General features: G+C 39.7%; 1 protein-coding gene across 1 annotated transcript in view; it reads right to left on the reverse strand.

Moving 5' to 3' along the window:
* Positions 1-24392, reverse strand: part of spock1 (SPARC (osteonectin), cwcv and kazal like domains proteoglycan 1) — a 118737-nt gene that overhangs the window by 55080 nt on the left and 39265 nt on the right. Inside the window, exon 3 of the mRNA XM_073487147.1 lies at positions 3695-3740. Coding sequence (XP_073343248.1) covers positions 3695-3740 — 46 coding nt within the window. The remainder of the gene's footprint in view (positions 1-3694; positions 3741-24392) is intronic.

Here is a 24392-nt window from a genome sequence, read left to right on the forward strand (position 1 = left end):
CATAATTACAACAGGAGAAAGAGGACTTTATCACTCAAACATAAATGGATGTCGTGCTGAAACACTCTCAAGGACAAACTTATTTTGAAAAAAAAAATGAAAGAAACGAAGGTGACACACTGTTGCCGCAGGTGTTTACCTGCACAGTTTGAAGGTATTGTAGTAAAATGACAGGTGCGCTCACTTTTGTTCTTGCCTCAAAATGACGGTTGAGCAGTTGGCTTGTTTACAACCTGTATGACTGTCCCACTGCTTGTGTTTGTTTCCCAGTTGGCCCTGGGGTTGGCTCGTTTAAGGCACCAGCATATTTGATCAGAACTGCTTGACGGATTATTGAACAGCTTCAGAATCCATAAATGTGTTACTTTCAAAAACCAATAATCTGACATTCACACTCACTTCAAACAGGGCTTGGTCAGCTGTGTGAGGGTCACATTTCTATCTCAGCCTCTCTTTTTTCATCCTTTACTCAACTATTTCTTTGCTATGCTGTCACCCTGCCTCAGAATCTTTGGTTTCTTTCTTTGGTGAGTAATGTCAACCCAACTGAAGGATCGGGTGGCATGTGGTACAAAAATAAATCCCATTTTGTAATAAAATGAAATGTTCCTTTAAAGACATCATCACAGAAAAACTGGCAAGTAAAGAGTGACTCGTTTGATCATACAGTAAGCCAGGGTAGTGAGTGTCCTTTCCCTCTGGTTATTTTTTATAATTGGCAATAACATCAGCAATGAAGCACAGTCTGTTTGGTCTCTGGCTTAGCTGAATGAAATATTAGTAAAGTAAGAAGTAAAGTTGATAGACACACCAAAACTATTTACAACTAAAGGTTTGACATTAAGCATAGCCTTCCTGTTTGCACAACAGCCACATGTTTTTCTGTTAGTACATTGTCGTTTCAGCACCAAAATAAGGCTTCTGTACATGTGCAACTGCTGTATTGTGTCACACAGGATTCATAACATCTGACGTATTCAGTCCCTGGTTAGCAGATTGAAGCTCTGTTTACTTTTTTGTCTTTAGCTCTTGCTGAGAAACTGGAGAGTAACACCAGAATTTGATGCAGTGAGGCGAGGCTGTTCTCATTAGGCTCAGTATCCACGAGGAGCTGGCCCAGATAAACCTGCTCAGCAAGTCTTTCCCTGAAGAGTTACACTTACTGTGCTAGATATGCAAAACCAAGCCGGCACAGAACAGAACATACTCTGTGGCAGAAAGATTTAAAGTCTGTTGTGCTCCTCAGAAAGCTGCAGCCCAATCAACCCCCCAACATGTGTCAGTGTGTGTGTGTGTGTGTGTGTGTGTGTGTGTGTGTGTGTGTGTGTGTGTGTGTGTGTACATACAAATGTGTGAGACAGTGAGACTGAGAGTGTGGGTGAGAGTGAGCGAGTGTTTGTAATAATTGAGTTTAGTCAAGAGTTACTGGGGGTCTAAGAGCATTACACACTTGAGTGTGATTGATGAAGTGGTCTTGGCATTGTTGCCGTACTAAGTCCGAAGCAGTATGCAACTGTGAAAAGTAGCTGCTGTTGGCCTTGGAAAGAGACACAAGTACATATGCACACACACCTATGTTTAAAGAGATTATTGCATTTTTGGCAGCAGTTCACTGAACAGCACGAGTTCATTTGAACTCCTTTAAATGTTTGGGCTGTTAAGTTTACCATTAAAAGAGAGTAAAGATAGGAGGATATAACAACTACACTTTACCAACGGTGCATCTACAGTGTTAACCTACAGTATTAAATCAATCACTGTACTGTTCTATCACCTCATGAGATACACCTCTAACCACTAAAAATATGATATGTATCAGGTTGCCATTAACTACCTTTACAGCAGAAGGCTGTGATATTATCTTGGAGTAAAATCAGGTTAGAGGAAAATGGTGACTTTTCTTTGAAGTATTTATGAAAAAAGAAATTCCACTAAAATCCAATAAAAACAGGTGTGTCTCATTGAACGAGTATAGGAAGACATTTTGCCATTGATTTCGAGTCGATCGGTCAAATGACCTGAAAGCTATTGAAATAATCGGCCGATGTTCTCATGAAAAATGGTGACTTTTCTGTATTATATTGAAAAACATGAAAAACACAGATTCCACTGAAATCCAATAAAAACAGATGTGTCTCATTGAACCAGTATAGGAAGATATTTTGCCATTGATTTCGAGTCAATTGGTCAAATGACCTGGAAGCTATTGAAATAATCGACCGATGTTTTCATGAAAAATGGTGACTTAAGCAGGGACACCACCACCCTTGTAAGCAAAATGACCAAAATGCGTACCCATTGTTAACCTGCCATCCCTTTCCATGCACATCACTAATAGGTGGAACACCATCCTATCCAGAACTGGACCTGTAACTGATACATTATTGAGAATTCTTACATTTTGACACAGCGTTTCTATATTAACCTGCGCATCTTTTTTAGCCTGGGGCGGCTGTAGCTCAGTGGGTAGAGCAGGTGACCAACAACCAGAAGGTCGCTAGCTCGAACCCCAGCGCCACATGCCGAAGCATCCTTGAGCAAGATACTGAACCCCGGAATTGCTCCTGACGCGCAGCCGGCACCCTGTGTGGCAGCCTCTGCCGTCAGAAAGGGCCCTGCGACGAGCTGGCGACTCGTCCAGGGATATACCCCTCACGGATAAAGTGGTCAAGAAAAAAATGAAATCTTTTTTAGCCTTTTATGGCACTTACAGCCCAGGAAACTCAGACCAATGGCCTGCATTGTTAATCACTTATGTAATGCTAAGGGGGGTCTTACAGGGGGTCTCAAAGTTAAAATGAACAAATGGCTGACTAGAAACTAAGATAAATACATCTCACTCTAACTAAAAGACGAGAAAGTAAATCAGCATTTCTCTCCGTTCACAGTCCGACAACAAAACAGCTCCCTCACTGGATGATGCTAGGCTTTCAAAATAAAAGAGAAATGTCCCACACTTAAACCTGCACAGCAAAGTTATAAAAACAAACAAAAGTACCGACTTGTCAGTGGCATCCATCTACAATGTTTCCTTCTACTTTGTCTCTCTTTTGGTTCATCTTGATGCACATATTTAGTTTAAAAAGGGCATTGAGGTGAACTTTCAAAATAAAAACATTTAGAGCCATATATTAAATCCAATAAAAAGAGGTGTGTCTCATTCAACTTGTATAGGAAGACATTTTTCTGCATTGAATTTGAGTAAATGGGCCACCTTACATGGAAGCTATTGAAAAAAAGGAACAGGAAATGTAAAATGTAAAAAAGTATTTGTTGTGTGTTGAAATAAGCCTCTCTGTGTTAAACAGTTTTTTTTTATTGAGCAAAATAAAAAGCCTCTCAACTTAATTGAAGTGCATCACAGGAAGGTTAAAAGTCTTAGGAGATGAAATGACTCGCTTGCAATTTGGCACCAAATTACACTTTCAGTTTCAGTTCTTTAGTTTGAGGAATATTTTTGTCCATGTTGTAATCTATCTAAATATATCAAACCCCTCACAGTCACAGTCTAACATAAAACATTTTGTTTGATCAGGATAAGCAGTGTCTGATCACATAAAATAAGGCTGAGTGTGTGACGAACATGCTACACACACATTTTGGTCAGTGCTTATGAAGTAATGAGGTTTGAGATCCACCCTCGTCTCATATACAGTGTGCACTCATGTTATCACACACAAACAGCAGGACTCACCTTGGTCTAGAGACTTGGCCGGAGCCCAGCTTTTGAAGTAGTCATCCTGAGTGGAAACACAACACAAGAAACTGCGTTATGAAAAAATAATGTCGAGAATATCATTGAATTATTTTGTAGAGCACAGAGAGAACAGCCAAAATACTAAACCACACTACTGACAAGTCCTGTCCTCATTCTCCTCTCCCTTTGTTCTTTAACACTTGTCTTTTGTAAAAATGAATGATTGCAGCAAAAAGTGGAAAGACGTTGAAAGGTAGAGGCTTGTTTGGACGTTTAAAGTAGCACACACATATACAGAGAAGCCTGCAGGAGACACACGGGAAAGTAAAGAAACTTACAGGCTTAAAAAGGGTTTAAGTAGGACAAAACCATTTGACGTCAAGGTCAAAATAGACTTCTTCTCTGAGAATCATTTTGCTGTCGTTATTAGGAAGAAATCGCAGCAGGAAAGATGGATTTTGAAGAGAGAGGCAGTGCAGTGTCACATTTAAACTGCTGGGATGTTCCCAAAATTATATTTGAAGAAGCACTTATTATTTTTATTGTCCAGACTCAGTATAGTCTACAGTCATGGAGAACGCTTCATTAACTGAAAATATTAAAATGGAAAATAATTGGCTTGTCTGAGCTAAGCCCAGTTGAGAAGTGGTTTGGATTTGTTAAATCAGTGGGTCCATTCAGAGCGGATCCCCTGCCCAGCCATCTTTTATTCTGTGGAGCAACCTCGTTATGACAAAAGCCGGAGCTTAAACATTGTTGTTTAGTGTTGCATGCATATCACACATTTATGTCAAACAATTTGTTAATAGTGTATTAATCAGCTTTTTAGGACACATACTGTGGATGAAGGCAGGTGTGGTATAGTGGTGTGTTTTCATCTTGCAGTGCAGTAGCAGCCACTGAATAAAAATAGCAGCAGCAAAAGCAAGTTGTGCATTTCAATAGACCTCTCTGTTATGCGAACAGGTTGATGCTCAGGAAGATCAGTTTATCTGTGGGGTGTAAATGGCCGACATCGGTCTTTTTTTCAAGATTACTTTTTAAAGTTCTCGGCCCCGTCTTGGAATCGACTGCATTTTTACTCAGCCTTGTCTTGGTCACAGACAAGCAGGACTCTCTCAAGACCATAACTGCAGGGGTATCACCGTGTTGTCTGATACATACACACTGTGCCACATTCAGCATTAACACTACAAATGATTTATAACGCACCATAATGTAGTTGTAAGCAGATATAAGGACATTTTTAACCCTTCTGTTCCACTGTCACCGCGACCCTGTTTCATTCTGTCCTCCGCACGGCTTCATAGACCACCAGGAGCGCTTCAGAAGCATAGTGCCTGCCCAATTTTGTTGACCTTCTTAGATTTTTGATTTGGATGTTTCACTTATGTCTAAATTAATTGTGTTTAATGTTGTGATTTTCAACAGATCAAGAGTCTGCACACAGTGTTTTATTTTTAAATTGTGCAGCTTGACGCGGCTCTCATTGAAAATAGTTAGGCACGTATTGTAAGCAGACTGGTGAGTTACTTTTGGGACTCGTGCTTTAGAATGAACTTCTTCATTTATAATACATGTATATAATGTATCATTGTCAAGCTATTGGCTTTATTAATTTGATAAGAATGTAAACACATTTTTACAGATTATTTTTGTATCTTAAATCTATTTTTTACCTACACTAAGGATATTTTAGGATACATTTTATCATGCTGTTGTCTACTTGATTGTATATTGAAATAGTCTCCTATTTTATTTTATGTCATTACCGCTTCCATTACCATTTTCATTATTATTTTATTTCATTCTGCTTGATTTGATTTTATTCTGTACTTGTAAATATTTCTTTCTTTCTAAAGATTTCTTGATTAGATAAAGTATATATATATATATATATATATATATATATATATATATATATATGCTATCAGATTGGGGGAACGGTGGTCTAATTTGTGTCACTTTGTGTGATGTGATAAAGTGTTCATTTAGTGCTTATGAATGCTAAAGAATGGGGGTTAAGGTAAAGTGCTACTAAATTTGCACTGTGAGTTGTCTGTGTTTTCTGTACAAAGTGGGCTACACCCACCCATACACACATGTACACACACACACACACACACAGACACACATGCGGCGGTGTTGTCTGCATCTCAAGCAGTGCCCAGGGCGAGCCATATGTGTGTCAGCGGGGAGTGAGCCTGTGTCAGTGACACTATGTGAACGAGGCAGAGAAAACCTGCTGAGTTTAAAAGCAGGAACCTCAGCCTCCTTTATTATTGAATAAGAGAGAGAGAGAGAGAGAGAGAGAGAGAGAGAGAGAGAGAGAGAGAGAGAGAGAGAGAGACAGGATAAATTAAGCAGTCATAGAAAACAGAAAATGGACAGCTGACCCACTCAGCCAGTCCATGTTCTATAAATGACAACCACTGCCACTTGAGCCAGCACAAAAGTTTCAAATGAGGAGCTGAAACCTAATTAGCTTCTCCCTTGGGTCCTTCCTTCACTCATGTCCTCATGTTTTTTTCTCTTATTTTATGTTCGTCCCTCCTGCTCCGTCTCAATTATACAATTATTCTTTATAGCTGTGCAGCAGGATGTTACTGTGGCACAGTAACATCCTGCTGCACAGCTGAGGCCTTCACCATTTAGACAAATGTGAAACCATTACAATTTCATTCTGCAACAACTTTCTAAACACTCTATTCTCTCTCCACACAGTATGCACAATCAATTGGAAGCATAGCAAAAATGGTATAATGCCTAAATATGTCATTAAATAGTAGAGCCACTGTTCTGATCAGGGATCATATTTTTTATCCTTTATATTAAGGCCCAATCCCATTCCCAGTTACAGAGTTACAAGTGGTAGTAGTTGAAATCTCCCCCTATGAAATTCATGAAAGTCATCGACTGGACATTTCTAAGCATGGACGTTAACAATTCATTGATCTGGCCTAGGCCTCTCAGTTCCAATCATGACTAAATACAGCACACAGTGGCAACATGACAATGCCACTTTGCACAAGGGAGATCAATACTGAAATTATGTTCAGAGTTTAAAGAACTTGATAACCTGAACCACATCGAACAGAGGATGAATCCTTCTCACAAACTCCAAACTCACAGAAAATGGAGGTCATTATGCATGATATTAATGCCCATGGCTTCAGAATGAGATGATCAACAATCAATATGGGTGAAATGGGTGCATGTCCACCAACTTTTGTCCGTGTAATTAAAGCTGCCCTTTAAGCTTTCCTCCAGTACGCCAGACATGGACAGCTAATTCACATGTTAGATCTATTTTTCATCACCACTACAGCAACAGTTTAATATGAAACACTACACCACAGTGTTGCTGACCAATGCTGTGCATTTAAATGGGCAACCCCTCCTCAGCTCTGCAACAATGTCTTAAAGCAAGTGTCAGATAAACACTTCAATGTCTGCGGCTTCCACAGAGGTGCTGCAATTTGTTTCAGAATAGTATTATCAAATTACAAACACAATGGATTTACTTACCTCCGCTTCCTTTAAATGATTGCAGAGGAGAGAGGCAGAGGGGGAGAGAGGAGAGGAAGAAAGAAAGACAGAAAGAAAGGTCAGTGATAACGGCACAGTATGCAATGTCTATCAGATCTATTACGAGCCTGTGTTTCTTATTCTGAATACTGAGCTCAACTCCAGAGATTCATTTAATAGGAATCTGATTCAGAAGGTGGTAGAATACCAAAGCAGTCTCACATACACACACTCACGCTCGCAGCCTTATGAGATAGCTTTATTTGATGTGGCATGTAATTTGAAACACATTGAGGGCAAATTATACAGGCTTAGAGTTGAGGCACAGCATAAAGGGAAAGGAGGGAGGGGAGAAAGACAGAAAGGAGAGGCAGGGAAGTCGTGCAAAAGCAGAGTAAAGAGGAAAAAGGTTATATTATTTTAGTGTCTTTTTGATGTGCTAAAATGTGGTTGAGATGAGGAGAGGAACTTTGTGAGGGTTTTCACTATCTGAATGAAGGTCTTACAGAGCCAAAATACAGTAAAAACATATTTTAAAATTCAAAAAAGAGTTATGACACATATATACTTCACGATATAAAATCTTAATATGCCATATAAATGTATGATTACTGTGAAAACATCATGCAAAATAGTCACAGAGAGATGAGAACTAGACAGTAGAGATACATAAATAGAAAGCTAGATGGTGAGACAGCAATGACTAGCCTTAGCTAATACTAAAACTAAATTTTCTTACTCAATTTACTAGCTATAATATATATTTGGAAAAAATCCCCAAAATATCCAATTTCCAACATCTCTGTAAATGATTCATGCAATTTGTTGCATTTGCTACATGCAAATAACATATTTAAATGCATAAAATTTTGGATTAATTCATTTATTGTTAATCTAAATATAGTTATATATGTAAGTGATCATTGTATTCATACACTAAGGCTGAGCAAAACAGATTAATCCTCATGAACAATGGACAGTAAATGATCAGACTAAAAAAATAAAGTATAATACATTCAAATGGACAGGACAGTTAAAAACAAACAAAGAAACATTGTTTTTGCCTGAAGCACGCCAAAAGCTTGAGTACAGTGCGTACATTTTTGTAGGTCTGCTGTAGCTTCTGTGGGTAGTCTGAACCTGTTGTTTTCAATTTCACTGCTTCTGTACTGTTGTGTACAGATTGCAAATGTGTGATTTGTCCTTAAAGCTGTATAAATAAAATTCACTCGAGAAGGATCAATACTAGTCAAGATATAGAGCCTCACATTCTGTCTTAACCCACAGTGTTTTACACCTCCTCTCTAGGTCTCCAGGTCTCTCATCTCATTGCATGCTTGGACTTTCAGTTGGTCCACAGCAGCAAACAAATCTGCTTCTCCGTCCGCCTCCTCAGTCCTTATGAGCAGAAAGAATGCATAATGCCAATCAGTCAACTATTAGTGCCTCAGCTTCCTTTACTTGACAAAGTGAAAGATCTTCTGTATTCATAGACCTGTGATGATCCCCCCTCCTTTCCCCCTCATAACTTCTTGTTTATTAGCCATGTTAAACAATAAAAAAACAAAATGAAATCAATAACCCAGAGTGTTTTACCCTTTCTGTACCTGTTACCCACAGTTACCTTGGTCAACCAGCTGACCATAATGGATTACAGCCCATTTGAGGCTCACAGTGAATAACTCTGTCTGTGTGGATTTATCTGAACCAGATCCTGTGGAGCAAATAAACTTGCTGTCTTGTTGACCACTGTAACATCTGGAACATTTTCGACATGTTGTTGTTTTCTGCTGAGTTAATTTTGACCTGCAGCTGCAAACATGTTGTGCGTACAACAGAAAGTGTTTAATTTTTTATCATCAGATAACAGCGTTTACCGTGTCCAGCAGAGGACCACAGCTGAGCTGAGATGTGCTTGCACTGTTTTTTTACTAGCTGGTGTTACTTCTGGTTCACAGCGGCTGCTACAAGCCCTCTTATTATTCAATCTAAGTCTCAGGGATGACCTTTCCTTGCCTAGGACCCCCATTAATATTTTAGTGCACTCATCTCAAAAGCATTAACTGGCTGTTTAGCTCGCTGCGACACTGCCCCAATGTCATTCAAACCCTTTAAAGTGATTACAAGGAGATAAAACTGCGCCATTATAATCATATCATCTTTGTTGGAGGTGGAGCTGGAACTTTCAGTCGTGAGTAACACAGTGAAGAAAGTCTTTCAAGCGTGTCTATTTAAAGTTGCAAAACACGCCGTAAACTGTTTAATTAAGTCTTTTTTAAAGTTCAATTAAAATCCGTTTAAAATGTAGCACAACAGCTGTGAGTGAAAATGGGATTCCTTTATTATAAAACTCTACATGATGCAGTTTATTTAGAACTGCCTTCATTTTAATTATGGTTAATTGACTGTAGGTCTGCATTCAAACACCTTCATGTCGCAGTGAGTGCTTCCATTAGATGGTGTTCTTTAGCAGTGGGACGATCAAGTTAAACTAGGCTGCAGTGTTCAGACAGTCTCCCCCAGGGGAAGAAAAGGGGCAGACGTGTTATTGAGGAAATGTATTGAGAAAACAATGAAAACAACATGGTGAAAAGTATAAATCAGCATTATTGTGATCCCCGTTTTCTCGTGTCAAAGTCCGACTTCCAGTCAGAAATGAGGTTTTTGTTGTCATAAACAAAAAAATGTAATACTTTCTGGTTTTTTTCCCAACATAAACATAGGTTGGTTAATAAGCAAATGACAAAAACCCAGAAACTTTGATAGACACCAGGATACTGTGTCATGTTATCCAGGTTTCTGATTATTCTTTGTGTGCAAAGGTGCTTCATTAACTCAAGTTATGTAGTATTAAGTCAGAAAAACTGTCCTCAGTCTGACAGGTAATTAATAATGATCAATAATTATTGATATTGACCAATATGAAACTTCACTGTTGTGATAGGCTTGAGTTCTGGGTTCCAGCTATAGTTGCACAGCTGGCTAAGACGTTGCTAAGTTATGAGAGTAAAAGAGACGCGCATCAGAACCACTTCTGTATGGCTACTACTTGTCACTCTGAGCATGAAGGTGAGACTACTCTGTTGAGTATAAAGGCTACAGTATAAAAAGGTGCAATTACAAAGCAGTCTGCTTCAGCACCATGGACAGCGCCATGGATTAGATAAGATACTGACGTGTCAGAGCCGTGGTCAGGGCCACAGATCTTACTTGCACAAACATTAGTTGGATAAAGGATCAATGAGTCAGGGAGACTAGACTAACATATTCAACTTAACAACCCCTCTGCCCCTGGACGCTTATAAAGGAGGCGGCATCCACGCTCAAATCTCACTACAACATGAGGTCACTTGAATGTCAACATGGGTTGTTGAAGCCGTGCTTTCCTTTAATTTGTGAGGACAGTCTCAAAAAGTCGTTCATTTCTGTGATGACCTCTGTGATGAGTCATTCTGTCTCCTGGGTCTCCAGCCGGTCAGCCCTTTTTTTTTCTCTCCAGTTTAAAATGATGAGCTGAGATCTCATCTGATAGCAGATCTCAGAGGAAATGCGTGACATGAAAAGGTAGAGAGGGTACAGAATTGATTCAGAGAGGGAGCAGAGCGGGAATGACTTCAGCCCGATTAGCTTCTCTCAGCAGAAGTAACCTCCACAGAACGTGTGTGTGTGTGTGTGTGTGTGTGTGTGTGTGTGTATGTGTGTGTGTGTGTGTGTGTGTGCACGCGCTCATACTCACAAGTTAGTATTGGTTTGCACAAAACACTCGCATTAACATTAAAATAGGCAAAGCCATGCCCGGAGTGCTGACTGAAGATGTCATAATCAGGGGATGAGGATGCAAATCTGGCCTCTCGGTGGAAACTAAACAGCATTAAAAATTTACTGTGTACATTATGCATTTTATTCATGGGTCTGGAACCTTGCCGAATTCTTTCCCTCCCTCATCTTTTTCCCTGTAGTCTCTAATTCATTCCCCTCTCCTCCGCCTCCTCCTCTCGTTCCTTCCTCTCCACCTAGTCTCTGCTCTCCTCCTCAGGCTACACCCTACTTATAGACAAGCCTTGGTCTGGGATCTGATCAGTGTCCTGTGAAGCTGAAATATGAGCTTTGTGAGCAAAACAGAGTAGAGGGTAGACTTTTTAGAGACAAACTGCATCAGATTACTTTACTGCTAAGCCTATGCAGAAGTAAGGAATGCTGAGTTGGACCAGTGAATCCAGAGAGAAATAGTACATGTGATGAGTCTGTTCTCTCTAAAATACCCTCATTAGTAGGGAAAGAAATATCTGATTTGTAAAACATAACATTGTGCACTGTGTGAGGTCAACCAAGTCGGTCATGGAAAAAAAGAGCAAAAGAACTTCTTCCGTAGTTTGTTAAGTGACTTTGAGAGCATTACATGCTAATAACATTTTGACCAGCACTCAAATCCACAGCAATCTGAAGTCATGTGAGCTTAACTGGAAGAATAAGTATAAACTAATCTGTCAGCATCACCATTACTGCAGCAGCAGTGTCAAACTAAACACATTTACACCAACAGTGAAAGCAGTGCTGTTTAGATGATCACGATCAGCATGCATCCCCTCTAACAGATGGTATTCTGTGTGAATGTGGAAGTTATTTGGTCTAAAAACACAAGTGTGAAACTGGCTGTGACACAAGTTTTTTGAAAAAAAAAACAACATTATAGTTTTTGGTCCAACCCCCACAGTCTGGATGTGAAACCTTCTGTGCAACTCTAAAGCTGGTATCAATACCAAGCTTATGAATAAAAGTCAACAAACTTTCAATCCATGATTTCTTGCATTGTAACTAAAGTATTATCAGGGGACCTTAGAAATTACCACCTCACGTTTGTGTTTCATGTGGTGCATTCACACGGGATAAGTGAAGTCTGTACTTTACTTGTGTTTATCTCCTGGACACGACCTGAAGGTTCCTTTTAACATCAGCCTTTCAGAAGCGAAGCGTCTGTTCTACAGATGTCACGTTATTCATACACTTCCAAGTGGTTTTGCCCACTTTCTACATGTGTTACAAGTATAAATGCATTTTGCAGCAGTTCAAGTAAAAGACGCTTTGTAACTGTACTTGAAAATATCAACCTTTGGTTGCTCCTAACCTTCTCTGTCACCTTAAAAACATCAATATAGCTGAACTCACTGCACAGCTGTCGACTGCTGTCCAACTTATCAAGAGCCTGTCTGTGAAAAGCCTCTTAATCTGTCTGAGAAAAGAAATGTTTAAAAAGAAATATAACCCCAAATCACCAACATGCTGATTTGCACAGGACTAATATTATCAACTACGGGCATGGCTGATTCACACTGGATTAAGATCACAGACGTCCTCCGCAATTATAACAAATTACTAGATGTCCCCAGGTAATACTAGTCCCGTTGGAATACGGCTATAGACTGTATAATAGGAGTGACGTTAATTTTGTAAATTATGGTCCCATTTAGAGTACAAGACAATAATGCAGGGCATATTTTACTATCAATTTATGTCCTTTTTTTTAATAAAATCACAAGCGCATTGCCTCAGTGGGTTTTACAATCTGTACAGTGAACAGTCATTAGACATCCGATTGGAGTCAGGAACATTTGTAGAGGTCTCTTGCCGACATGCTGCCCAGAATTAAAACGTGAGAATATGTAATGGAGATGAATAAAGATCGAACAGATTTCATAGAGTGTGAATTGTGGCTATTACCTTCAGTTCATCGGCAGCTGATGACAGCAGAGAACATTCAGGGTGGGTTTGCTGATTCGTCTAATCGTCTATTCAAGCTGGACTACAGCTGAGGTTTTTTTTGGGTTTATAACATTTTTAGACGACTATAATCTGACACATTTCTTTGCAAAAATGGTAAAAAGCTTAATCTTTTACACACATGGCTACATTGCTGTGCTGGTTTACATGTACGATGCTATGAGCTGGGAATTAACAGGAAAACTGACAGCGAGAGAATAAAGATATACGGTGAAGCACAGATCAAGGAAGAGAAGGGTTGAAGGAATGTTCTCCAGGAACAAAAGAAAGATTGAAGACAAAGGACAAGGAGGAAAGATTACAAGGGTAGACGGAGAGGGGGAGAAGGAGGGGTGAGGAGAACAGGCGGTGCAGAGTAAGAAGACATTGAGAGAGAGTAGAGGGGAGAGGAAGAACAGAGATGGGAATTTGCTGTCCTGTAGGGCAGCTCCACCGTAGTCTATCCACTGTTCCTGTCTACAGCCTCCAGATTGACAGGCGGCATCTCATTCATATGAACAGACAGGTAACACTGAATATTACATGGTGCTGCGAGAATTAGCAGCACACACACACACACACACACACACACACACAAGTTTGCACCTGTGTGTGAGGAGAGCTACACAAACTCAAATTAATAGTTTATTGGAGTGTACTCTCTCTCTCTCTCACACACACAAACATAATTAGCCTGAAAACAAACACGGCTCTGTCATGAAGTCCTTCCACACTTACTGCTACGTAGGAACAGACTAACCAATGACAACATTTGTATTAACAGCCAATCCTGCTTCGATAAACTTACACCGCTTCCCTTTCTGCCTCCTTCCTCCTTCTCCCCTTAGCTTTCTATTTTTATAGCCTCCCTCATTCATCAACTCTCTTCCTCTCTCCTCTACTTCTCTTTCTCTCCCTGCTGAAAACATCCCTCGACTGAACAATGTGGCTCGAAGCCAAACATCAAAAAAACATGTTTCCTCTTCATTCTGTCCCTTCTCTTCACGTTAATGAGGGAAAAACCTTCACCGAGCAGCCTGTTCTATCTCTATCTATCTCTCCATCTTCACACTCTTCAGATTTCTTTCTTTCTTTTCCAATACCCTCTCTGAACGGGTTTCCTTTCCTTTTTCTTCTATTTCCTCTCAGTTTCAGGACATTGAACATGAAAATCACTTGATTACAAGAGTGGTACAGAAGTGGTGGGAAGAGGAGATAGTTGGTTTAACTAGAAACTTAGAGAATGACTAAGAAACAAAAAAAAAAGAGAGAAACAAAGACTGATTGAGTTCTGAGAAACAGCAATCTAAGCACCTTGCTGGTGAGAGAGAGGAGAGGGTTTCAAGCAGTTAATACAGAAACAGAGTGACAACACAGACGGAGCGTAAATGACAGAAACAATTGGAGCAGAGAGAACGAGAGCAGATGAAGGACACTTTGGACTGAACTGTTGCCAGGGCATCCGCAGTCCAGACGTCATGTGGTTGTTTTTTTCAAGCAACTTTTGAAATGATGCAAAGAATAAAATGAATGAGGAGAGCTTCCATTAGCCAGTGTAGAAAAAATGCACTCTTAAAGGCAATTATTGAATCGTATTGTGTGTGCTCTTTGTGAAATCATTTGACAACAAAATCCCTTTTACCTAATATCAGTGAAAAACGTGTGTGTGCGAAGAAGTCATCTAATGAAGGGAAGAAGAGGACAACGGGTAAGAAAGAGCTTCATTGAAAGGAAATGTCCCTCTCCTTTCGACGTCAGGCTCAACACAATATTTACACTTTTGGATTCATACATTTGAAATGAAATCCTATTTGAAGCCTGAAGAATTGCAGAGTGATCAGGATATGCAATTCAGGTGCAATCCATATGCAGCTGGCGGTAGCACCTTCATATTTCACTACGTTGTTGTTTTTTAACTGTTAACTTTGTTGCTGAAACCCCTATTGCCTACGGCAGAAATAACCTAATCAGCATTGTAGAAGAAAGCAGATGTTTTAGATTAAGAGCAGCTGACTTTGAGATGATCGCTGCCGATGCCATCTTTCGACCATCCAACCTGATCAGCCCCTGGGAGGAGACGAAGAGTGTCGGGATGACAGTCATGCTAATCCATCTTGGAGCTTGAGGCTGCTCTTGGCTAATGTCTGGTTGCAGAGAAATTAAATGGTCAGAGAGACCTGTCTCCACCACGCCATCCTGGATCAAGCTGTTGCACTCAATAGGATGACTATGTAGGGAGCTGATAGAGAGCAGGATGAGGAAAATTGGTCTCATGGATGATTGGTGCTCACACGCAAAGTTGACTGACAGTGTTTAAAGGTTGTCCAACAACACAACTGGAATGTTCAATACATGTTCCACAAAGGTTTTGAGAGAAGGAATAAAGGCTTTTAGTTTTAACACAACAAATGTCACCAGAGCAATCCGTCTCTGCTCTCTACCTATCCTTTGTTACTCTCGGATGTAAATAAACGACACACCTACAAACTACAGGCTATGAACTTCTTTTTAAAATACAAACGTGAAATTATGGGTTGTCTTATCAGTATTGGCCTTAAGAAGTCAGAAATGTCAGAAAATTGTGGTAAAATGTCACAATTTCCCAGACAGTGGTGTGTTTCAGATTTCTTGTTTAATCTGACTATGTTTTTGAACGCCCAAAGATATTGCATTTCTGTCTCATTTACAATTACAAAAAACTGAGAAAAGCAGCCAACTGACCTGAAACTGTCAAAGGTTTGACACCTTTGCCTGATAATTGACATAAGCGATAATCATTTCCTTTCTCTTGTTTATCTTGTTTATTTCTGTCAGGTTCTGAATTTGCTAACACTTGAAGGCTTGCCAAGAACCTCTTTCTGCAGTAAGAAAAGTGGATCATGGTCACTCACATCACTGAAATACTGAATGGATGAACGACTGACTGTCAGTCAAGGATAAAGCGAAAAAAAAAAGCAGAACAAATCTCAGCGACACGTTGAAAATGAAACATATCGATGGAGAAAGAACTGAGGAGAAGGAGATTAAGGCAGAGGCAGATGGAAACTGAAAAGGAAAGAATAAAAAGTCTGAAACACTTTGCTGGTGATTCCAACATTTTTTTCCACACACCTCGCTAAGTCTCATGTTTGTTTCTGCTCTCCCTGAGTCACTTTCGGCTCAGCGTTTCTTCACCATGTAAGCCTCACAGCAGCTCACAGGCATTTCGAGGTCAACATATAGATCTGAGGCTGCGGGGCAAGACACAGGCTGGCGGACATAGTGCAATAAATAATAGATAAGACAGCATGTCACTAGATTAGTCTGACATGGCTATAGGTCTGCTGCCTGGTGCCCCGGGCTCTTTGATTGGTGAGGAATCTGGTCAGAGAGAAACATAATAGGAAGTGCTGCTTCTTGTCTTTTTGTCGACTTGACTCCTATACTGTCAAACTGGTGTACTGCGAGGCTGGATCCTTGATGTTCTTATCTGTGAGGTGAGCTCCAGCAGTGACTGTGCAGCTATAAGCTAGATGATGATGAATTGTCTCCTGGTTGTGAACAGTCTCAGCCCTCACACAGTGCTTTCCTGTGGCTGCTGTAACCTTTTCTCGGTGTGAAAAACAAAGCCGTAGCTGCCTCTTTTTCATCTTCTCCTGGATAAAAAAAATCCTCAACAGCTTGTTCTGAACATTGCCTCTTCACTCTCCCTCCTCTCGCTGACAGATGTCACTATTATGCAGGACGCAGATCTTTAGGGTGGAAGTTTTAATATAACCATCTGCTTCTGCTGCTCTGCTTGTGTGGTAGAGAAAGCAATATTTGGGAGGAAACAGCGAGACAAAGAAAATGCTTTTGAGCTGTCTCTTCCCCTAGATCTTCAATTTGTTGAATTAGAGGGAACCCAGCTTATATAAAAGATACACTGGCAGTAACTGAATCCATATATTTGCATTGATGAGCTGCCAAAAGGCTCCAGAAGGGAGATAAATGAAAGCACAGATGTGTAAAGCACACAAAAATGAGGGTAAAGGACGCAAAAGTTCACAACAGACAAAATGTATTCATATGGCGGTTTCCCTCTCTCTGCAGGACAGTTAGTAAACTAAACAGAGATCTAGCTATTCTCACTGTTTGAAAAGTGGACGAAATTCTGCAAACAGAGTGTGATAGGAACCAAAATAGACGTTTCGCAGCAGGATATTCTGGGCATTTTCTTGCTCCAGTCCAAGTTCACATGCAGAATCCAAATATGCTGATTTAAATTCAGCCAACTCACTTCCTGTACAAAACTATCCTATCTTTTTTAACACCGTCCTATCTGACAGAATCCCAGAATCCCTGTCGGTGTCCCAGTGCAGCTATGGCGATGGGCCAAGTGTTAAGCCAATCATACACAGGCTCTCTTATCTGTCTGCTCCACTGGGGAAACAAGGCAAGAGCTCAGGAGAACGGAGAGATAAATGTCCTTTCTTTACTCCAAGTGCATTACTCTGCACTGTTTAATCCTCCTCCTCCACCTCAGTTCCCTTCAGTAAGTTTCGTCCTCCCTCAGCATGTTGGAGCTGTCCTGAAACAGCCAGAGCAGTCCTTTTCCCTCATCTCTTCCTCAGTCGCCTTCATTCTGCTCTGACACTTGCTGTCTTTCTTCTTGTTGTCTATTCGCTGAGTAAACGCCAACAGAAAGTTCAAAGAAAGCCTGTGGGAAGAAGCTCTCACTGCTCACTGTGTGTTCATGTGTGTGTGTCTTTGTGCTGATATGCACCTGTCTCTGAGGCTTTGTCAAACTAAATGCAAGTCAAATGAATGCAGAAGAAACAGCCACACTGGGCCCCTGACGAGCTCTCTCACACTAAACTTTTCACAAAGTGTTTCTATGTTTGCTGCATGTGTCGGTTTTTCACTTTGTTATGGAAAGATACAGTTTGTTTCACTGTGTGGGTTTTTCTGGAGGTCACCCAAACAATATTTACAGTAACAGCTGAGCTCAGCCATAATCCAAACCAGTAAATATACCCTACACTTTCTGTCTAAATACAGAGCCAGTGATGTATTGCAATTCCCAAATGAATCTGCTGATATTTGGTTTGAATCTAAAAATCCTGGTGAGATCAGATCTGACCTAACCGATGCAATGACACCACAACACCACCACATAAACAGTACAGTACCTGTGTGTCTCAAGGAGCTCAAGAGCTGCATTTAAACTGTGCTCGCTGTTTTCTGTTCTGGTATTACTGTTGTAACTGACATTTATCTGCTGTATTTCATAATTTACAAACCTAGAACGAGAATTTTTCAGAATTTCTCAGAGCCCTCTCAGTTGATGTCTACATTTTTTTGTTCAACAGGCAAAGATCTAAATTTACTATAATGTACAACATGTAAAAGAAGCAAATTCTCACACTGGAGAACCATCAAACGTTCAGCATTTTTACAGCTCTAATCCTTTTTAGTCTGAAAATATTTTTAGTATAACAACTACCCTTGGGACATGCTCAAAAAATAATTTGTTATTTGTGAAAATAAGAATTTTGATCTGTATGAACTAACACTTTTTTAAGATCAAGAACTGTTTGATATTCATTGTGCTTTCTACTCAACTCACCAAGCTCTTCTTGTATTTCAAACTGCACCACAGAGCTGTAACAATTAATTGATAAGTTGTCAGCTATTGAATTAATTTCTTAAGAATTTCTTAAGAATTCTCAAAATTAGGTTTGCTGCGGTAGTCAGTGTTACATGTTGGTCCTGATTACACCGATTGCATTACTTGCCCACTGTTGTTTTTCTTTTTTAATAATCAATACTTGGTTGGACGTCAGACGCTACATGTATTACAAATAAATATATCACAGACTGCTGCAAGTCTAACCTACTATTTCACTTATAACGTGACGAGAGTAAGGACAATTGACTGACAGGACGATGGCGGATTTGAACCCAATGCTAACAGGGAACCTGATAACGTTAACAAAAGGAGTTGGTTACCTCACTGAGAAGTTGAAGGTGTGCAGCTCTTAATCTAACAGCTCTTTCTCGTTCCAAATGACCATTGTTTTGCTCTGTAGATGCATTTTTGATGAATGATATTGGTAAGTGCTAAACTCAATGAATACATTGCATTTCCTATGACTAGCCTACTTCAAAATAAAAGTCAACTTGTGTTTTATCAGTTAAAAACTTTGAATGTAAAGCTGCAGTAGAAGGAAATGCTTCGTTTGCATTAGCAGTGAATTAACACAGCGCTCTACAGACAGTGAACGTCTTTTCTTGTAAAAAAGCCGGTGTACCGGACATAACCAGTGATGTCACAAGCTTCTTAGTCAGTAACGCTATCTCAAAGGTGAATATTTTCTGGTTTCTCTTCTAATCTATGACAGTAAACTGAATATCTTTGGATTGTGGACAAAACAAGACAATAAAAGGCGACATCTTAGGCTTTAGGAAGCACTGATATTTTTCAACCAAACAACTTACAGATTAATCAAGATAATAACTGACAGATTAATAGACAATGATAATAAGTGTTAGTTGCAGCACTTACCCTTATGTGCCTGCATCACATATAAACTATTGTCTTTTCTTGTTTTCTTATGTCGTTACATCTTAGGCAGGGGTGAGCTTGACACAATCTAGTTCATTCCTTGTGCTGTCCGATCACGTCTGAAGGCAAAATTGTTTATAGCTGTTCTGAACAGCAAACTCAAAGGCCGTCATAAAGATAGGCAAGAATCCATAATAATATTTCCTCAAGGGCATGTTTCAGTCATTTGTGCTGCCAAACACTGACAGAAGTAATTGTTAGAAGACTGAAGAAAGGAGAAAAAAACCCCTGAAGCATGCACTATACTGACGTTTCATACAATGAATCCTTAATTAGTATCCTATTTCATGTCTTTAAAGTTAATCAGTGTTTATATTCATAATGCCAGACGCAATAGAAATGCAAGGCAAAACGAATTAAAGACTTTTTGTATGTTATAAAAGGAGTATCAGAACTATGTATGTACAGTAATATTGTAAACTTTCCTTCATTTACGTATTTATCACCTAAGGGTGCATCTTGAACAAGGAAACAGCACTGCGTGGAGCAAATGTCATGATCTCACCCACAGTAAGGCAACTTGGACATAACAGCAGATCCCACACACACTAACACACACACACACACACATACATACACACACACGCATACATAAATGGACACACAATGTGGATATTTTAAGGAAAACACAGCTCTGGTGCTTGAGGGAAGGAAAGAGGATTTTAAGCAGGAAGGCACTCTGGACAAATATTGTTCTTCTTCACTGTTACACCCACCGTCTCATAAACACAACAGGGAAACAACAGCCTGCATTATGTCTGATCAAAGTTAGTAGTAGAAAGTACCAAGGCTACTCACTGACACACACACACACACACACACACACACACACACAGAGCTCTACCACCCACAGCAGCCACGAGCTAATTTCACACAGTCTCATGGGGGTTTAAAAGGCTTACTCAGGAACAGAGTCAGTGAGGGAAACAAAGGGAAAAGTGGGAAAGGTGCTGATGAAGGAAAATAAGAAGGAGAGTGAATCGGAAAGGCGAATGCAGGATAAAAAAAAACACAGATGGAGGAAAGAAGAGGAGCATAAAGGCGAGAGATGAAGCAAATGCGGCGGCTGATTTAAGACGTTAGAGACGTCTTTATCTAAACCAGCTCACTCCGTCAAACTTAAACCGACACAAACAATGCACTTGATCCTTTTCATACTTCAAGATAAACAGTGCAGATATTCTTCTGTCAACACTCTTCAAGGCTAAATTCCATCATGTTTTGTTACATTACAACCTAGTTTGTGAAAGCAGAGTTCAGTTTTTTTAATATATATTTTGCTGCTGTGATTTATGCTGCTGTGTGCCACATTTTGACATTGCATGACTTTTAAAACATAACAGATAGTCGTGATTTATGAATGATCAGAGATTCAAAAGCAATTACTTTGATAATGGAAAATTCTCATTCATTCATTCATTAAGTAGAGTTATCATTGGGAATTCATAACAGTCAAGTATTTAAATGAATGATCAAAATGGAGAAAATTAAATCATCATCACGTAAAACATTAAAAACCATAATATGAAGAAAAGTCGTGAATAATTCCCCTTAATTACTGACTTACTACTGAAGTAAGTGTTTCAGTGTAATCCCTTACAAATGATAATTGTACTTGCTTTGTTTGGTGTTGTGAGAAGAAACAGTCTCTATATAAGAACCAATACGCTCTTTTGTTGCCTACAGTGATTATTCAAAAGACGAAAGGTAAGCGTCTGACAGTGTGAACCAGGTGTGTTCCAGTCCACATTGCGGTCCGGTGGGTTTTCATTAAGGAGAGGGAACCAACCGTCAGGAGAACAGAGCTCTTTTAGGATCAGCGGGACACATGAACCCAGATGGTGTTTGACCTTTTCCATTCTGAGCGAGTTAATCCTGTCAGATCTGTTCCCAGGGGTTTAGTCTCAAGAAGTGCAGAATTCCCTCTTACAAAGAGATGCAAGCACTGAAACCATACATGCAATTACACCGCCTGACCACTGGCAAGACAATGGTTAAGGCTGGCTATCAAACGTCAGTACATTTTTGGGTATACATACAAAAATGTCTCTAACCTGATGTGCCAGATGGTTTGTTACACAGTTGTCTTTGTAAACTGGAAAATGCAGGCACTTTCAAAAGATACCTGTCAGGTGATTGATCACAATCTACTTCAACCAATCAGATCAAGTAGGAGAGCACGACCAATTGAGCCTGTTGGTCAATCAAACTAAATCAAACTGCAGGAGACATTTGGGAGAAGATGAATATTCAATTCAATGTTCAATAAAATATACTCTTCAGTTCTGATATAACTGATACTATAGCAACATCTACGCTAACATCTCAAGGAGCCGCCATCGTTTACAAACAAAACCATGCCCGTAGCTGGTAGTAGTTCCTCATAGGACGCTCATTGGTTGAACCGAGATGGATTCTTGCGTGATCGCGCAAATCCAGTTGGCTTGCTTGGTAGAAATGTCTCCATAGCACCAAGTGTTGACCAATACTTGGTCATGGTCTCATTTATTTGTTCTCTGATGATAAGCTTATTTTAAGCCATTTTGTTTAAGTTCTTGCAGGTCTTCTTGTGTTAGACAACATACACTTTTGAGAACTTGTTTTGTTAAATCCAAAAATGGTTTAAAAAAACCTTGTTAAATGTCTGCCTCAAAGTAAGGTTTTGAAAAAAATATCACTTGGGCACCAAATCTCAGAGACCGTGCTGGCACCCATATAACAAAATATCAAACAATACCCAGTCTTAATAATGGTGGGAGAAGATGGGAGTCTGTCCTGACCACTTTTTCCTTCTGTCTCTTCACCTACTGTCACTGAACCATTTCCTACATTGGACCAATGCAGCACAGAACCAAACACATCACCCTCTTCAGACACAGAAAACAGACAGAACCACACCCACATAAATTGCTGTGTTTTCCTTATCGCCTCTATCAGTCTAACCTGTCATTATCTCCTCTCTCTCTTCCCCTCTCTTGCCTCTCGACAAACAAACAACACCAGGTCCCTAACAAGCCCACATGGGGATCAGCCCCTTCCAACTGGGTGATCTCTACACTGATTGGTTGAAGGATGTGATTTCACTCTGTAGGGGTGATCTGATGATCTAGTACAATTATTATTTCCTATCAGAGCATTGCAGCTGCTTCTGCATAATTGTTCTGTATGGAGAGGTCCTAAGAGTACTTCAATATGAGTTATGTCTGTAATGACAAAGGGAAAGGTCTTTCTTCTTTATTCTGACTTAACGAAAACAAAATCAAATTTAATGAGCCCTCCTGGGAGAAGAGCCCTCCCACTGCTTTCATTGGTCGATGGAAGCCTTATTTTACCCTTTAGAGGTGAGATGAGGATTTGCAACACTTCTTGATCATATACAAACCCAATTATTTTGTTCACCCATTAGCGATGATGTATAGCACAGTCAGAAAGCATTAAGAAAGTCGTGTGTTTGTTGGCTGGCCACTTCCCCCTCTCCTTTTTGCTCTTGCAAAAGAACCGATTGCAAAGAGAATTAGACCAGATTCAAAAGTCACAGGTATCAGTAAAGGTAAACATCAATATAAACCTAATTTACCTGCTGATACATTTTTGATGTACCTCACCAACTTAAAAGAAAATCTTTACCACCTTTGTTTTTACTCCACAGTCTGAGGTTCTGAAATGAATGTAGAGAAAACAGGAATATTGGCAGTTGGGAATCATAACAAAAGACAAGGACTTACAAGATTTAAGTGGACAATCAGTTTTAATTACATAGAATATGTAATAAGTGCCAATAAGCAACCAACATAAAAAAATATTGCTCAATAACTTGAAATCTGACTGAATTAAATGGATGAATCTTCTCATATCATCTGGTAAAAAAAAGGACATTCTCATTTTTGTTTTCTATAGTATCAATTACCCCAACTAACATTTTCTTTAAAATACAATTTCTACTATTAAATGCAGAACATGGGGCAGAAAACAGAACAAAAGATTTTACAACTTCCATAGTTTGAGGATGTATTTAATGTGCCAGACAGAGAATTGTGTCATCTTGCCACTCAAGCATTTAATGTTCACCAAATAAGTTACTGTAAATCGTTGGTAAAGAGGGAGGACTGTGAAACATCCATGAACGCAACCTGGGCTTAAATTCCAGGAAAGCCATATATTTGACACAAGCGCAATAACATTTGTTGCAATAACATTACACCTTTCTTAACCCTTCCTAATGGTATGCGACATGCGCAAGCATCAGCGACAAAATCAGCATGGTTTCATTGTTTCCTATTTGATTGTCCTAACTGAGTGATGAAAGCAGTGCGACACGGTGCCACGTTTGAGCCTGACGCGCTGTTCCTATTTTCATTCCTGTCTCTTGCGTTGAAAGCACAACATGAAAATTGAAATGGGCAATACCATACTGTCTCCTTTAAAGCTTAAGTAGACAATTCTAGTGCTTGGTGGCCAACCCAAAGCATCAGTATTTGACAACCTGTGAATGATACTCAATAATCAACAATCGTTCCCTAGAATTGTCTACTTCAGCTTAAACTACAAAAAGCAAACGAAGTTGCCAGCTGGCTGGAGTGAGATCACCGGGGAGCTGAAAGTTCCTGATAAGAAAACACACATCTCAACTTGCTGTTTGCTCAAGTTTGCAGCAAACTTTTTCTACCTTTAAAAGAGCAACAAAATCCTGGTAAATGGAGCAAGAAACCTGTGCTCATGTCGAATTCTTTAATGTGACACTTTTAAATTGCCAATTAGCATCTGCTATAAACACTATGATACGGACAGATGTTCCAGTTTTTCTCTGTATATTGTATCTGTCTC

Source organism: Pagrus major, chromosome 18, assembly GCF_040436345.1.
Source record: "Pagrus major chromosome 18, Pma_NU_1.0".
NCBI classification, from domain to species: domain Eukaryota; kingdom Metazoa; phylum Chordata; class Actinopteri; order Spariformes; family Sparidae; genus Pagrus; species Pagrus major.